The sequence below is a fragment of the Notothenia rossii genome (assembly GCF_949606895.1).
Source record: "Notothenia rossii genome assembly, chromosome: 6".
Taxonomy (NCBI): Eukaryota; Metazoa; Chordata; class Actinopteri; order Perciformes; family Nototheniidae; genus Notothenia; species Notothenia rossii.
Genome location: NC_136909.1, coordinates 28,925,964 through 28,943,716, shown reverse-complemented (window position 1 = coordinate 28,943,716; position 17,753 = coordinate 28,925,964). Strand labels below are relative to the sequence as shown.

General features: G+C 44.5%; 1 protein-coding gene across 1 annotated transcript; it reads left to right on the top strand.

Moving 5' to 3' along the window:
• Positions 1–243: 243 nt before the first annotated feature.
• LOC307042999 (uncharacterized protein) lies at positions 244–17,503 on the top strand. Its single transcript, XM_079687173.1, has 4 exons — positions 244–2,133; positions 15,275–15,430; positions 15,799–15,888; positions 16,042–17,503. The coding sequence occupies exons 2-4, from the start codon at positions 15,398–15,400 to the stop codon at positions 16,354–16,356; spliced, it is 438 nt and encodes a 145-aa protein (XP_079543299.1). The 5' UTR covers positions 244–2,133; positions 15,275–15,397; the 3' UTR covers positions 16,357–17,503.
• Positions 17,504–17,753: the final 250 nt, after the last annotated feature.

The following is a 17,753-nucleotide window of genomic DNA, read 5'->3' as shown; positions in this document are numbered from 1 at the left end:
GAGCACTTGTGAAATGTCCGCATTAATATGTTTGCCTGGGCACACAGTTTGCAGCGTTGTCTATGGATGTCTTTGTCGTCAATATAATGACCAAGGTACTTAATCTCACTGCACACAAGAAGAATGTTGCTACTGAGAATAAAATTAGGAAATACAGCCTTTTTATCCTCTTTACTTCGCACAATCATGATGCCACTCTTCTTGGCGTTATACTTAATATTAAAATCAATGCCATACTGGGAACAAGTCCTCAGAAGCTGTTGTAAGCCAACACTGCATGGGGAGAAGATGATTAAATTATCGGCATACATAAGGTGGTTGACAACAGTAGCACCGATGACACAGCCAGTTTTACACAAGTTCAGTTTCCTAGACAGATCATCCATGTACAGATTAAACAACAAAGGAGATACAATCCCACCTTGCTTGACCCCATTACCAACATAAAAATGTTCAAACACAGTATTGCCCCACTTCACCTGCATAGTCTGATGTGCATACCAAAATTCTAAGATCCTTATGATGTACTTGGGTACCCCTCTCTGGCACATTTTGTCAAATAATTTGAAATTATTCAGTCTATCAAATGCCTTGGAAGCATCAATAAAACACAGAGACATGGTGGAATTATGGCTTCTATATTTTGCTATAATGTATTTTAAAGCAAAAATACACATCTGTGCCATGTTTTCTTTTAAAATCAAACTGGTTGTCAGCTGTGGTAATATACCTTTCCAGCCTATCCAACAGAATTTTCTCCAACACTTTGGAGAAATGCTAGCTAAAGCAATGGGTCTGTGATTATCAATGCCATTAATCTTCCCAGCTTTGTCCTTGATGACTGGCACAAGTAGCACAGATAACATGGAATCTGGTAAGACACCATGATTAAGGAAAAAAGTAAGACACAGAGCAAGAAGAGGAGCAAGTTTAAGACTGGCATGTTTTAAGTGTTCAGCTGAGGTAAGATCCGGGCCACAATCTTTGTTATTTTCTAGATTCATTGCATGGTTGTAGACTTCCTCTGATCTAACTGTAACATTTTCAGTGGAGTCAACCTTTTCAACCACAAATGCATCACTCTTAACACAGTTGAACAACTCATAATAGTGTTGTCGCAACAGTTCTGCGATGCTGCCTGTCCCACACACTCCTTCAATGGAAGACGGTAAGGGAGTCTTACAGCTGTTTATGACTTTGACCTCTTTCCAAAAATCATAGCAACTATTGTTGCGCAGCTTTCTGGCAAATGAGTCGGCCCTCATTGTGTCCTCATTTTTTTAAATGAAGCGGACAGCATACTTATATTTGGCATTAGTGGACTTTTTATGTTCAAAGAAAGACCCCTGTCTCGGCCTTCCTGATTCGGCCCACAATTTTAAAGCATCTCTAGCAGCAGTGTGTAGCTCAGTCAGATAGATAGCCGGTGCGCTGGCACGGTGCCAAGCAGCGGCACAGAGGGAGAAGACCTCCGGTCACATCAGCATGAACATGTAAAGCATGTCAAGCCACAATCTTTTTAAACTGTGCGTTCTCAGTTGGTTCTTAAAAGACCTTGAACTACTTGTTGGTATCCGCTGTAACACTTTTTTGCAGGGAGATTGTGTGTTTTTTGGGAAACTGGCCATGTGTGTATTTTCCGACGAATGTGCTTTCAGTACAACAAGGTATTTTTCTAAGTATTAGGGTTTTAGAAGTATGGGCTATTGAAATAATGTGGACCAGGGGCAATTTAATTTCATAAAATATTCTAATGATACTGCAGTGCAGGAAACAAATGCAATTGACGTCCCCCATCTAAATCAAATGAGAAACACTCAACACAAATGAATGTTGGATTTACCCCTAAAGCTTGAGTACTTTTTCACTTAATACTTATTATTGTTGATCAATTTGATGTGTGACATTACAAAAAATGAGGGGGGACAAGCTATTTGCAAAAGGGAATATATAATCAAATCAATTGTAACTATCTAAGGAAGAAAATGCATATTTCTTAATCTTTGCATCTGTTTGTTCCTTTTTTTCTTCTTGAAGGGCTTCAGGTTGAACTAATGTACCATGGACTCTCCACAACTTCTCGGGTTGTGGCCTGCTAACTCACTTTAGACTTCCTTCCACTTCTACTGAAGCGTGAGTACATCTGTGAGGAAAGGTCATGAGAGGTCATGTGTGTGTTGCTGCTACTGTAGCTGCGGGCTGGCACATCCTGGCATACTTCTTATTCCCTTTGGCTGCTCGTGTAATTGCCCTCCCGCATGCACTCCCTATTAAACATGTGAATCATGCATTGCTCAACAGCTACAGGCCAAGTAGTACATGTGCCATTAAGGGAATGTCATGCCTTGTTGTTTGTTGGACAAGATAGTTATGTAGCTGGTCTAATGTTTATCCTGTTCTTGAATTGCCTGCTTGGAATCATGAAAATGTCTCCCCATGCTGCCAAAAGTAACGGATCAAGCCATTCACAAAATGTAGGTTTCTCATTTCTAACTGCCACAATTGGAACATGTATCCGCACCAATGACACCAGATCAGTGTTTAAAGTCTTGACTTCTCTAGCGTTTCTTGATTAGGATTGACTCACTATCTTCCCAGGAGAAAGAGAAAAGGAAAAAAGAAAATGACAGTGTGAAAGAGAAGGAAACAGATGTCCAGGGACTCAGAACCATATCTATAATTCAGAGGAGGTATAATAACATAAGTTTCCCCTTTTGTCATTTGCTGTAAGTGTGATGAAAGCCAGCCCAAACGAAGAGGCTGGATCCAGTGCAATAACAATGAAGACATATGTTTTCCCTCATCAGTCGAGAAATGCTGGTCTTTGATTAAATATTGACTTGCTATTGTCTGTGTTCTTGTTTCAGTCTGATCAATAATACATTTTTGTAAAAGAGATTGTGGGAATCATTTCAGATCCTATATATTTTCGCTGAACACCTGCTTTGTTTGTTTTCATGTACAAAATTGAAGAGAGCATGCAGCTCAGTGCCAATAATCCCTCCTTGGTACAGCAAATGTGACACTGTATTAACAATTTTAACTTCATTTCAACAGCACCAGGTACATTTGTTTAGCATTCAGCGAAGGGGAACACTCACAAAATGTTCTAATATTGTCTTTAGCTCGGCTTCAGTGCCTCCATTATACTCCATTCAAGTCTGTCACATTTTTATTAAATGAATATGACAACGTGTTATTCTCAACTGAAATCCATTACACATTCAATTCAAACTAAATGGCAAATCAATGGTGACTGTAGTAATTGATAAATCAATCTCTAGTCTATTTATGTGAATATTATGCAGGTGTAAAGTTTCCCATTATCAAGGTAATTTCTTTAAAACGAAATGTGGATGAGTGCTTGTTATGTATTAGTGTTAAATATCAATTGATTGTCATATCAATCAATCAATGTTTATTTATATAGCCCAATATCACAAATGTTACATTTGTCACAGTGGTCTTCACAGTGTGTACAGAATATCAGTATGACAATACGACACCCTCTGTCCTTAGACCCTCACATCGTACAAGGAAAAACTTCCAGAGAAAACCCCACAGTTTAAAGGGGAAAATGGGAGAAACCTCAGGGAGAGCAACAGAGGAGGGATCTCTCTCCCAGGACGGACAGACGTGCAATAGATGCCATGTGTAAATCGAAAAGATAATACATTTACAACATAGGTAGTCGAAATATTTGGATATGCATGTGTCTATAATAAGAAGATGAATCCACGAGGATGTCAGCAATCTTGTGGGAGCCATCAGGGAAGTAGTATGGTGAGAGTCTGGCAGGACCGCAGAGACAGGTTCAGCCACGACTCGAAGTCCAGGACTCAGATCCAGTGCTCAGGATAGAGGATCCAGGACACACGACCACAGCAACAGGATTAGCCTCGACTCAGGATCCCGGCGTATATATGGACACAAAAAAGAGATTTGGGGGAAACTGGGTTAATCGGAACATGAGAATACACAGGTACAAACAGCCAGAAAGACCGAGTAAGGTGCCCCCCCCAACAGTCCAAGCCTAAAGCAGCTAAACTAACGTGTCTACATACTGTACATGCACTCCCTTAGGATAGGTTGAGGGAAAAGGGTAGCAAGTAACAAGTAGGAAACAGAGGTGGAGAGGCACACACGGGGGAAAAAGGTCCCCATTGGAACCTTCATTTGTCAGAGGTAGGAGTGGGTCAGTGATTACGTTCCACACTCCCCGGCCGGGCTAGGCGTTCTCTGCAACCTGTTACCCTCTAATAAACCTCGAGAGGTCATAGAGGGGAAAGGTTTGGATAAAGTTTTAAAAATAAGATCTACGTTTTTAGGATTTAAGTGAAAGAGTAAGAACTAAAATGTATAGGTGAAGAGGCACAACGTATCTACGTCAATGCACTCTTATTAGATTATTTTATTTTATCACTATAAGCTTTATCAAAAAGGAAGGTCTTAAGCGTACTCCTAAAAACGGATAGGCTGTCTGCTGCCCGAACACAAACTGGAAGCTGATTCCACAAATGTGGAGCTTGATAAGAAAAGGCTCTGGCTCCCATTGTACTTTTAGAGACTTTAGGAACAACCAACAACCCTGCATTCTTGGAACACAATGCCCTAGTAGGACAGTAGGGTATAATGAGTTCTTTAAGGTAAGATGGCGCCTATCCATTAAGGGCTTTGTAGGCGAGAAGAAGAATTTTAAATTCTATCCTGTGTTCTATAGGGAGCCAGTGTAAGGCAGCCAGAACAGGAGTAATGTGGTCCCTTCTCCTAACTCTGGTTAGTACACAAGCTGCAGCATTTTGAATCAGCTGAAGCGACTTGACTGACTTCTTGGTACACCCTGATAATAAAGAGTTACAATAATCCAGCCTAGAAGTAACAAATGCATGAACTAGTTTCTCTGCATCATTTTGAGGCAAGATATGCCTAATTTTGGCAATGTTGCGTAGATGGAAGTAGGCGGTCCTTGAGATTGATTTTATATGGCCGTTAAAGGATAAATCCTTATCAAATATAACACCAAGATTCCTTAAATTTTCACTGGAGGCCAAATTAATGCCATCCATAACTAGTATATCTTTAGATAGTTTGTTTCGTAGATTCTTTGGGCCGAGTACAATAACTTCAGTTTTGGTCTTGTTTAACATCAAAAAGTTTAAGGTCATCCACGTTTTTAAGTCCTTGAGGCAGTCTTGAATTTTATTTAGGTGATTGGTTTCATCAGGCTTGATGGATAAATATAGTTGAGTATCATCCACATAACAGTGGAAATGTACAGAATGATTCCTTATAATATTGCCTAATGGAAGCATATAATGTGAAAAAAATAGGTCCAAGCACTGAGCCCTCTGGCAGTCCATGGCTAACTTTGGTTTGCATGGAAGTTTCATCGTTGACATGTACAAACTGAGAGTGTTCAGATAGATAGGACCTAAACCAGCGTAAAGCAGTTCCCTGTATGCCAACTAAGTGCTCTAGTCTTTGCAATAGGATATCATGGTCGATAGTATCAAATGCAGCACTGAGATCAAGCAAAACAAGAATAGAGACAAGTCCCTTGTCAGAGGCTATTAGAATGTCATTTGTGACTTTAACCAGATCTGTCTCTGTGCTATGATGTGTTCTAAAGCCAGACTGATCTTCAAATAAATCATTGTTTTTTAAGTAATCACACAACTGTTTTGCGACCGCTTTCTCAAGACTTTTTGAGAGGAATGGGAGATTAGAAATAGGTCTATAGTTGGCTAAAACCTCTGGATCAAGGTTGTGCTTTTTAAGAAGCGGTCTTATTACTGCAACTTTAAATGATTGTGGAACATAGCTTGATAATAAAGACATATTCATAATATTTAATAAAGAAGTGCTAATTAATGGAAAAACTTATTTTAACAGCTTAGTTGGAATCGGGTCTAAGATACACGTTGATTTTTTAGAAGAAAGAATCATTGATTGATTGATTGATATCATCAATTGCAAACCCAATGCATAGTTTTACTACGTCTGCTGTAATCATACTTTATTATTTGGCAATGGAAAGCAAACAGGGTACTATTCAGGCCACCACTTGCCTCTCAGAGGTATCACCTATAGCATTTAGTCCCATGGCGTTGCCCAGGCAAAACAAGCAGTTCCATGAATCTTTTATAAGAGTGAGGAAAGGTTGATGAGGACTACATTCCCTGAAGCAGGTTTCATAATGTGGTCCCTATGAATTGGGAATAACATCTACAGCATGCCAATGTGCTTTGCCCCCAAACTACAAAGAGCCCTTGTCATTGATCAATCATGGGAGAAGGGCCTTGTACACAGACTGCATGTTTGGTGTACCATCATGTCCTACTCACTCATGTGTACTCGCATGAAAACACACAATGTGTTCATGGGAGGCGGTGTGTGTCTCATGATAAATAAGAACTGGTGTACAGATGTGAGGATTATTTATTCGGACTGTTCCTCTCATTTAGAGCACCATGATCACATGCCGGGCTTTTCACCGAGAGAATTTACATCTGTTGTGATCACAGCAGTGTATATTCCGCCGCTCGCCGACAACAACACGGCACTCGATCAGCTGTTTGGGATTATCAACAGTACGGAGACTTCACGGCCAGAGGCGGCGTTCGTTTTGGCCCGGGGACTTTAGTACCGCCAACATGAAGAAAGTTCTGCCGAGATACTTTCAACACATCAGCTGCCCGACGCGCGGGGAAAACATACTGGACCATGTAAGGGCCGGCCCTAGACTTTTGGGGGCCCTAAGCGAGCTTTGGCTTGGGGGCCCCTCTCACTCGAGCGCGTTCTCACTACACACAACACGGAACCAACTTTTGTTTTATGATGTTAGCATAATCACACATATTGTATAAATAAGCATGTAAACACCGTGGACCTAACCTCCGGGTGCATGCTCCCCCGGGAAGATTTTTTTTTAAATATTGAAGTTAAAAGCATCAATCTGGTGCACTCTGAGAGAAAAATTAAGTGATTTATGGATACATCTCTCAACACCCATATGAAACAGAACTGTAAACAGATTTTTCTTTATGGATATTTTACAAATAGCTTAAACTGTATTCTTGTTTTGTCATATAGTATTTCATAACTGTTTTTCTCTATTCTCTCTGGCTGTCCATCTCATAATGTTCACATAGAAACTAGCTGTCAATAGGAATATCATTCAGAAGAATTATAATTTCATGCAAAAATCTGCCACAAAAAGAGGTTGCACATTTAAATTCAGGTGTTATTATGGCAACGTCAGTGGCCAAACAGCCACATTTAGTGCTGCAAATACGTTCAATACGTGCTGTTGACATGTAAGGCAGTCGCAACTATGCCACCATTTCAGCTGACTTTTTCTAAGAAATACTGTCACATAACATCCATGTATTTCAGTGCTAGGTTGATGCTTCGCTAAGCTAACTGTGAAACACTTTAACTGACAGGTCTCCGGATCAACTGTGTACTGTAAGGCAGAGGGCTTTCTTTGAAATCACCAGGTAACGCTAAAAAACATTACATTTAGATTATATGACAAAGTGTTTATTTAATATATCTGGCTAGCTATAGCTACTTGCTAACAGTTTAGCTGACCCCTGCGATTCAAAGTAACGTCAACGTAGCTGTAATTTATGCTTTATGCTTTGCTTACATGTTCGCATAACTTGGAAGTTTACCGACATTTACATACCTTGTTTACCTCTGGCTCAACCACTTGAGAATTGTCGTATTTTTTAAGAAAATGTTCACTTATGTCCATCTTCAAAAACTCTGAGTCCGACTGACAGTTTATTTTAAACATTGTCACAGTTCACAGGATAGGTACCTGTCAGCCAATAAGACAGATGTTTATTTCCATTCAACTCTCTGGTTGGTCTGGTGTCTTGCCTCTGTTGCATTCACTGAACACGGGAAATTACAATCTTGCAGTCCTCTCTTGTGTCATGATGAGGTTCAGGTAAAGCACGGTTAATGTATTATATTATTGACTCAATAATATAATACATGACTTTGAGAGTATGCAATCTAGGCATATTAACACAATTGATTAAACAAAATTATCACGGCGACGGTGTACTGAGATTTATTTATTTTTTAAATTAAAAAATTAAAAATATTTTTTTTTTGCTAGGGGGCCCCTTAGTGGCTGCGGGGCCCTGAGCGTCCGCTTATGTCGCTTAAGGGGTCGGGCGGGCTCTGACCATGTTTATTCCCCTTTTCGATTTGGATATAAGGCTCTCCCTCGCCCTCCCTTTGGCAAATTAGACCACATCTCTCTGCTGCTGCTACCTGCTTACAGGCAGAAACTTAAACGGGACAGACCGGTAACAAAGACACAACGATGGAGTGAGGAATCAGATTCAGCTCTGCAGGATTGCCTTGCATCTTTGGATTGGAGTGTGTTTGAGGACATCAACACACACACAGACACGGTCATCTGCTACATTGGGAAATGCATCGATGACATGGTACCGAAGGTTTCTGTACGAACATTCCCGAATCAAAAGCCCTGGATAAACGGCGAGGTGCGTTGCAAACTGAAAGTGCGCACAGAGCTGGAGATTTAGACGATTAGGAAATCTAGGTATGAACTCCGGAGAGCTATCAGCAGTGCAAAGAGACAATACAAAGACAAAGTGGAATCTGACTTCAAAAGCTGTAACACCCGGAACATGTGGGCGGGACTAAGAACAATGACCGAGTACAAAGGAGCAGCGGGGGGTGTTGCGGGAGTGTCTGCGTGCGCATCTCTCCCAGATGAGCTGAACTGTTTTTTGCACAATTTGAGAGCAGCCAGGCTGTGGAGGCACAGAAGGACCAGGAGCACTGCCCTTTTGTTTTAAACAGGGCAGATGTGTGCAAATCCTTTAAAAGGGTTAACCCACACAAGGCTCCTGGACCTGATGGCATCCCTGGCTGTGTTCTCAGGGTGTGTGCAGTTCAGCTGGCAGAGGTGTTCACAGACATCTTCAACAGGTCCCTGCTGCAGTCTGTAGTCCCCACATGTTTCAAACACTCCACCATCGTTCCTGTCCGCAAAAAGACAAAAATCACCAACCTCAATGACTACTGCCCAGTAGCACTCACCTCCATCATAAAGTGCTTTGAGCGGTTAGTCAAAACCTTCGTCACCTCCTCCCTCCCTGACTCTCTGGAACCCCTGCAGTTTGCCTACAGAGCAAACAGGTCCACAGACAACGCCATAGCCCTCACCATCCACACTGCCCTCTCACACCTGGACCATGGAACACATATGTGAGAATGCAGTTCATTGACTACAGTTCAGCCTTCAATACCATTGTGCCCTCCAAGCTGGTCATTAAGCTCAGAGACCTCGGGCTCAACAGCGCTCTCTGTGACTGGATCCTGAAGTTCCTGACGGGCAGACCCCAGGCAGTGCGGGTGGGAAACATCACATCCTCCACCCTGATCCTCAACACCGGAGCCCCCTCAAGGCTGCGTGCTCAGCCCTCTCCTCTACTCCCTGTTCACTCACGACTGCGTGGCCACACACAGCTCCAACACAGTCGTGTAGTTTGCTGACGACACGACCGTCATCGACGGCGTACAGAGAGGAGGTCGAAAACCTGACATCTTGGTGCCAGCATAACAACCTCCATCTCAACGTCAGCAAAACCAACGAGCTGATTGTGGATTACAGGAAGCAGCAGAGAGAGGGACTCGCCCTCATCGCCATCAATGGGACTACGGTGGAGAGAGTCAGCAGCTTCAGGTTCCTCTGGGTCGACATCACTGAGGACCTGACATGGACTCTTCACACCATCACCTAAAAAGCTAGACAGCGACTCTTCTTCCTCCGCAGGCTGAGGAGGTTCAAAATGGACTCCAGGATACTCTGCAACTTCTACAGTTGCACCATAGAGAGTATTCTGACTGGCTGCATCACGGCCTGGTAAGGCAGCTGCACCGCCCTCAATCGTAAGGCTTTACAGAGGGTGGTGAAAACTGCAGAGAACATCACCGGGACGGAGCTGCCATCCATGGAGGACCTTTACTCCCAGCGGCTCAGGAAGAAATCCCTCCGGATTATAAAAGACCCCCATCACCCCAGCCACAAACTGTTCTGTCTGCTGCCGTCTGGCAGGCGTTACCGCAGCATCCGGACTAAAACCACCAGACTCAGGGACAGTTTCATTCCACAGGCAATACGACTGTTAAACACCTGAACAGTTGAAACAACATCCTTAATATTAATCGGGCTGCTACTTAAAACATATTTTTAAATGATTTATCTAGTTACCTATATATCAATGTGAGCCTCTCCACTCACACAGGGTTCAAATAGGGACGGAAAGAGCAGGTTGGTTGATCACAGGCATTTATTAGCTCCAAACAAAGTATACACGGGTCTCAAACGTTGCCCGTGTGGGAACCTTCCCAGGTCCTTTGGCGACTTTCCAGGATCCGGTCTACTGCAAAACAGACCAGAACCAGGTAACGACATGCTTTTATTCCAGCACTGATTACCTGATTCCGATCAGGTGTCTGGCCTCCGGCCGAGCTACTCCCTTCACTCCAGCAGCTGGTGCCCTAACCACACCCCGCTGCCACATACCCCCACCGCCCGACTCAGGCCGGGACCCCGCCGGCCGCAGGCTGACCCTCCCCCCACCTCCGACCGAGCGAGAGAGCGCCACTGTTCGAGGCGTCGGTCTGCAACACAAAAGGGAGAGAGAAGTCAGGAGAATACAGAAGCGGCTTACCACAGAGGGCTTTTTTAACCCTCTCAAACGCCAGCTGACACCGCTCCATCCACTGGACCGGATCTGAAGCACCCTTTCGGGTCAGGTCGGTCAGGGGACTGGTCAGCTCCGAAAAGGACGGGATGAACCGCCTATAGTAGCCGGCCAGCCCCATGAACCTCCTGACCTCTTTTTTCGTCTTGGGCGCCAGACAGGCTGAAATGGCGGTTGTTTTCTCTATCTGTGGCCGCACCTGCCTGCCGCTCAAGTGGTACCCAAGATACCGTACCTCCCTCCGTCCAACCGCACACTTTTTCTTGTTGGCCGTGAGCCCCGCCTGCCTCAGGGACTCGAGCACTTCCCCCACCTGCTGCATATGGTGTTCCCATGTCTCACTGTGAATGATGACATCATCCAAGTAAGCAGCAGCATATGCAGAGTGGGGACGCAGCACCCGGTCTATGAGCCGCTGGAAGGTGGCTGGAGCTCCGAACAACCCGAAAGGAAGTGTGATGAATTGGTATAAACCATACGGAGTGGAGAAGGCCGTTTTTTCCTTAGACTCTGGAGAAAGGGTAATCTGCCAATAGCCCTTGGTTAAATCCAGCGTAGTGTAAAAGCGAGCAGTGCCTAGCCGATCCAGGAGTTTGTCGACCCGGGGCATTGGATAAGCATCGAATTTGGACACCTCGTTCACCCTGCGGTAGTCCACACAGAACCGGATTGACCCGTCGGACTTACGTACCAGTACGACGGGGCAACACCAGTCACTGGTGGACTCTTCTATCACTCCCATCTCTAGCATAGCCTGAAGCTTCGCCTGAACAATTTTCCTCTTGTGTTCAGACAGCCGATAGGGTCGTGAACGAATGGCCACGCCCAGGGGCGTTTCTATCCGGTGGTGTATGAGAGAGGTGCGCCCTGGCAGCGGAGAGAACACGTTGGCAAACTGCCTTTGCAACGAAGCAACGTCTGCTCTCTGGCCCGGTGAGGGATTGTCGCCACAACACATCGGGGCTAATTTGTTGCTTTTAATGACCTCCGGTCCCAACTCATCTCTCTCAATCACCGTGGTGGCCAGAGAAACAGACGCCACCTCCCTCCATGCTTTCAGGAGTTTAAGGTGGCAAATCTGTCTTGCTCCCCCCCTGTCAGAACACAACACCTCATAATCTACGGCCCACTCGTCGTGTGACCACGAAGGGTCCTTGACACTTGGCGAGTAGTTTAGAGCTAGAGGATGGGAGTAATACAAGCACTTTATCTCCCGGTGAAAATTATCTCAGTTTCAACCCTCTGTTGTACAGGCGCTGCTGACGTTCCTGAGCCTGGAGCAAATTCTCACGTGATATCTGCCCCAGTGAGTGGAGTTTTGCTTGCAGGTCCATAACGTGCTGTATTTTGTTTTTACTGATGCTTCCCAGTTTTCCTTAACTAGGTCCAAAACATCCCGGGGCTTCCTACCAAATAACAGCTCAAAGGGAGAAAATCCCGTGGAGGACTGGGGCACCTCCCGCACTGCAAACAGCAGAGGATCTAGCCATTTATCCCAATTACGACTATCTTCGTGAACGAACTTACGAACCATGTTCTTAACGGCCTGTCTACACTACAGGCATCGAAAAATGCTTTCAACGCTTCGCCCATTCACTTGAATGGGGTGACGTAGAAGATTTTTAATCTTCGGCGAACTGCATTGTCGGGAGCATGGCATGGCTTTGCAAGCATCACGAGCATCTATCGGCATCAAAAGTTGAACAATGTTCAACTTTTGAGGCTCGATGCTTGGCATCAGCCAATCAAATCCCGTTTATGCAAATCCCGCCAGTGCAAGCGCTAGCCAATCAAACCTCTTGCAAGTTGGGAGAGCCAGACCGCAGTTCATTTCCTCATATTCCAAACAAGATATTACGGTAGCAAATCACCCGGTTCTTTACGACCAGAACTATTTACCGGGATACAAACCGGAGGAACCAGGCATGGAGGGAGGTGGCAGAGACAGTGGGTGAAACTGGTAGGTTTTTCACCTGTTTGGAGAGTTTATATCCAGTTTACTTCGTTTTAACATTGCTATTGCTTTGTATGTCGGGGGCGGGAGATTTATGTGATTGGTTGTTGGTCGCGTTGCTCGCAAAAAATCGCCAAGCTTCAGACACGCCCAGCTTCAAGATTTTTTGATGCCTGTAGTGTAGACGGGCCGTTAGTGTTTTGTTAAACCGTTCCACCAGGCCATCGGTCTGCGGATGGTAAACAGTAGTCCGTATTGAATGGACGCCCATTAGTTCATACAGCTCGCGTAGTGTGCGTGACATAAACTGTGTGCCCTGGTCAGTCAGGATCTCTTTCGGGATCCCGACTCGGGAGATAATGTGAAACAGTGCCTGCTCTTTGCAGAGATATTACGCAGCGGCACTGCCTCAGGATATCGCGTTGCATAATCCACTAGGACTAGTACAAAGTGATATCCCTGTGCACTCCGGTCTAATGGCCCAATGAGGTCCATACCAACTCTCTCAAAAGGCACCTCAATCAATGGTAACGGGCACAAAGGTGCTCTGAGGATGGCCGGCGGGTCTGCCCGCTGAGAGGGCTGGTGGTCGGGGCTCCTCTTTCATGCTCCACCGGGGAAGCGAGAGGTGGTCCTCCGCGAGGACGACGGCTGCTTCCAGGTTGGCGAGGCGATGGCACTGGACCCAATTCGCCGTCGAAGATGGCAGGCCGGCGATTAACTGCTCCGGCGCAACCTGCCCGACGACTTCCTCAGCGGAGCGCACCCCCGGCTGTAGCCAGCTGCATCCAGGAGCCGCTGCGCGTAGGAGAAGGGCCGGTCAGCGTCCTCGAAGGGGAGGGCCCGGAACCGGCGGCGATGTCCCTCTGGCGTGCTGCCAAGCCGGTCCAGGATGGCCTTCCTCAGATGCCGGTAAACATGCCGAGAGGCTGCTGGCAGGCTGTGGGCGGCTAGCTGCGCACCCCCAGATAGAAGAGGCAATAGCCGCACTGCCCACTCCTCCTCCGGCCACCCGCACGCCGCCGCTGTGCCCTCAAAGACGTCCAGGTATGCCTCCGGATCATCCTCTGCTGTCAATTTCTGGAGGGCAATTGAAGGCGGTCGGGCCGGGTTGGTAGCGGGATCGGCCTCCCGAGCAGCCGGACGCTGCAGCAGCTCCCGTAGGAGAGCCCGGTCCTCGCGCTGGCTCGAGGCGATCCCGAGCAGAGCCTCGCTCTGCTGTCGCTGTAATGCTTTGGTGGTCTCCTGCATGTGAGCGAGACATTGGAGGGCCTGACCCAGCGGGGTATCTCCTTCCGACATGATGTCCCTGTTCAGGTGCCATCATTTCACCACAGCACATAAGGAAGCTCCGATTGGACTCGGTTCCAGATTCAGTTCATGGCCTGAAACTTGTGTTGAAAAAAAGTTTTCAGCTATGCTCCTTGTTTGACCTTCAATATGAAGATGAGGATTTCAAAGACTTCTGTAACCTCACGTGTATTGACGATCTACCAAAGGAGAAGGTTACATTGAGAGTCAATTTTTGCTCCGTCTCCTCAGACTCTAGTTTGGAAACTTTAAGTGCAGGGTGTCCATCATCTCCATCAACGTCCTCTGCATCGAGCAGCCATACAGAGTCCTATGCAGGTCGTTCACAGCCGTGGCCAACTCTCTTTCCCCTTCCCACCTTCTCATATGACGTTGAGCTGAGGCTCAGTCACGGCAATGGTGCTTTCAGAAAAGATGGAACACTTCGATCCATTTCAAGGGACATGAAATCTGAAATTCTGGAGAAAATGGCTGAAGCAATGTATTCATTCAAGGCTTACCCTGATGATGAACAATTTGAGAGTGCAGCCATTGCACTCATTGAAAAACACCCTTGCCTAAAAGAACGTGGCTTCACATCTGGATGGTATGGATGGAAAATTAGTTTAAAGTTTAAGATGGGCATATACAGGCAGAAATTGAGAGAAGCAGGCTGTCAAGAACTGATGGTAAATTCCGAGAAGAGAGGTCCGCGAGGGAAGAGAAACAAAGTAAAGAAACCAAGACGGTCTGAAACAAACTTCTTTCCAGATCTCCCCCAGGGAAGAGACCGACAAGATCTTGAAGAAGAGCGAGAAAAGATGGCCCAGGAGATGAGAAAAGCAACCCCAAACCTGGCCTTCATTGATGATGCAATTAACACCACATATGCATTGAGAAGACAGGAGCTTGTTGAAGAGGAGCCACCTGTGGCCGAAATGAAAGTCAGATGGCCTGCGCTTTTTACTGAAAGACAGGTAAATTGCGTACGTTTTTGCTTGCTTTGATTGCTTTGAATTTTACCAACGCAAAATCTTAGGCTTCGAAGATGATTGTAGCAACAGGTATGACAAAGTAATAATGTTCTTCAATTTCATGTATTGCATGTTCAACATTTGTATATGGTTTGAAATATATATGCTTGTGCAATACCAAATATTACATCTGGGCAGCTTGTGAAATGTGAAAACGTAAGTCACTTTTAACTTGGACTAAAATAATGTACAGTAATGCCACTGCACTAAAAATGATGTAATGTCACTTCTTCATATAGATCGTCAAGGAATTCACCAGGCTGATGTCGATGGACCTCAATTCGCTCTATGAGGGTCTGGACAGCCACCTGCAGAAATTCCTTCAGTTCTTCAGGTCAAAGCGCTTTGAGGGGATCAAATAAATGACATCCTTAATGGAGAGCCTCGACAAGGATGTAAGTACAGTTCTTTACTTTAAAGTACTTTGAGGCAATAGAGCTGCCTTTCCACATTCATTCTATGTTCTCGTGTAAACTCAATGTAATTGTTACGACGAGATACAGGGGAAGGACCCAAAAGCAGGCGCCTGAGGCAGATCTTGATGCAGTTCAATGATTTAATAAACAACATGGTGGTACAAAGGCTTAAGGGATAGTGAGGCAGGCAAGGGTCAGAGAAGGCAGGCCATGGACACACGGAATATGAAGGAATCTATTAAGTTAGCTGTGAACGTAGTGCAAATAACCAGAATGCCTTGTGGAGTGAGGGGGTTATATAATTCTGATAGCAACGAGCAATATTAATTTATCATGTGTTTTGGCAGGCATCGAACCAAAGGAAGAGGGCAGCAGTGTTGCAGGGCCTACCATGGTACATGAGGGAGAATCCTTCAACTATCATGAAGATGTGTGAGGTAAGTGCTGAAATGTCGTTCAAGATGATACAAAAGCGAGTTCACAATGATCAGGGTTACACTCATCGTTTCAGGCGTTGTCTGTGTATGCACATATGGCAAAGCATCTCTAAAGCACTTTCGTTGTTGTTTTTTGTTTCTTTTTGCATGAAGCCAACGGATCCTGAAGAGGACGTCATCAAGGGAATGGTGATTGGAATCCTTTCAGTCGTTGAAGATGTGAAGGAACCTCTTCCAGCTTCCTACAACGATTTCGCCCTTGTGATCGAGGAAAGGATAGTCATACGTCAACTTGGTGATGTACCCAATGCTTTTGTGAACCTGATGGGATTGCAGTACATGCTGAACCTTGACTATCCAAAAGACTTGAAATACACTTTTGAGGTTATTCAGCGCCTGTTCATGGGAATTGGGTTGGACTCGTGCACTCCCAGGGTCCACTCTCTAAAGAATAAATTGCTCAGTTAGAGAGATGGCCTAGGAAAATGTCTCTGCATCTGTCCCAATGGATGCATTTTCATTTTTTGTCATTTGTCCACTGTTCTAAGAGGAAAATAAATGTATAGCCCCCTTATTTTCATTTTCTATTTCTCTATTTTTCTATTTTTCTATTTTGAGGAAGTGTCTGAGAGACACTAGTATGTATTGTATGTTGTACAGGAACCATGAACAGAGTGGATATTTCAGTACTGTTTGAATGTTTTAATGTTCTGACTGACAGTTAAGTTTCTCAGTTTCTGGCTGTTTCTTAATGCCGTGTACACATGCGTCAGAGCCACTATTTCAAGTATACTACGTCACAGAGTAGCGCAGAATGCTGGGTGTTTAACATGCATTCAAACAGTCCTTCGGCGCCACTCGATGACGTACTATACTTGAAATAGTGGCTCTGCAGCATGTGTACTCGACATTGGGAAACGGCCAGAGAGATGGCCTAGGAAGATGTCTCTGCATCTGTCCCAAAGGATGCATCTTAAATTTTTGTCATTTGTCCACTGTGCTAAGGAGAAAACAAATGTATAGCCCCTCTGTGGGTCACACCAGTTTATTTTCATTTTCTATAGCTCTATTTTGAGGAAGTGTCAGAGACACTAGTGTGTATTTTATGTTGTACAGCAACCATGAACAGAGTGGATATGTCAGTACTGTTCGAATATTCTGACTGACAGTTAAGTTAAGAGAGATACAATTTTCTATGTATGTTTTACTGTATTTTTCTGCAGCAACCCTGAACACTTACTCCTCAGAATGGACTCTGTTTAACAAGTCACTCAATTAAAGTTGTATCTATGGGACAGTGTAATTTCAGTTTTTGAGCAGCCCAGAGCAAAAATAATGGTGTGTTAGAGAGTGTTTTTTGTTTGGTCTACATGTCCCAAGGAAGGTGTTTATGATATGTTGACATCCATTGACACACTTATTGAATTAAAAAGCAACACTGAACAGTTAATGAGTGTGTGGGTTGGAGTTCTTCATTTCTTCAGTTATTGATATTGTAATAACAGTCCTGATTGAAATGTCTTTTCAGCTATTTTGTCATGTGTTAATATAGTTTAGACTAAGCTAGTTTTCATGTTAATGTATAGTATAACTTTGTAGCTATTAGTTTGCTTGTCCTGGTAAGTTAACTTGGTACTAGAAGTTGAACAAACACAGTTGTACATGTTGAGCCAACTTGATTAACACATTTTTAAGAACTCAATAAAATAAGTTTAACCAACATTTTCTTAAGTTATCTTAACTAATATTTTCTAGTCCAAATAACTTGACACATGAAGTTGTGTCAATAGACTACAAGTTGTATCAACTAATTTATTGAAGGGTAATAGACTTGACACTAAATGTTGAATCAACTTGACACAACT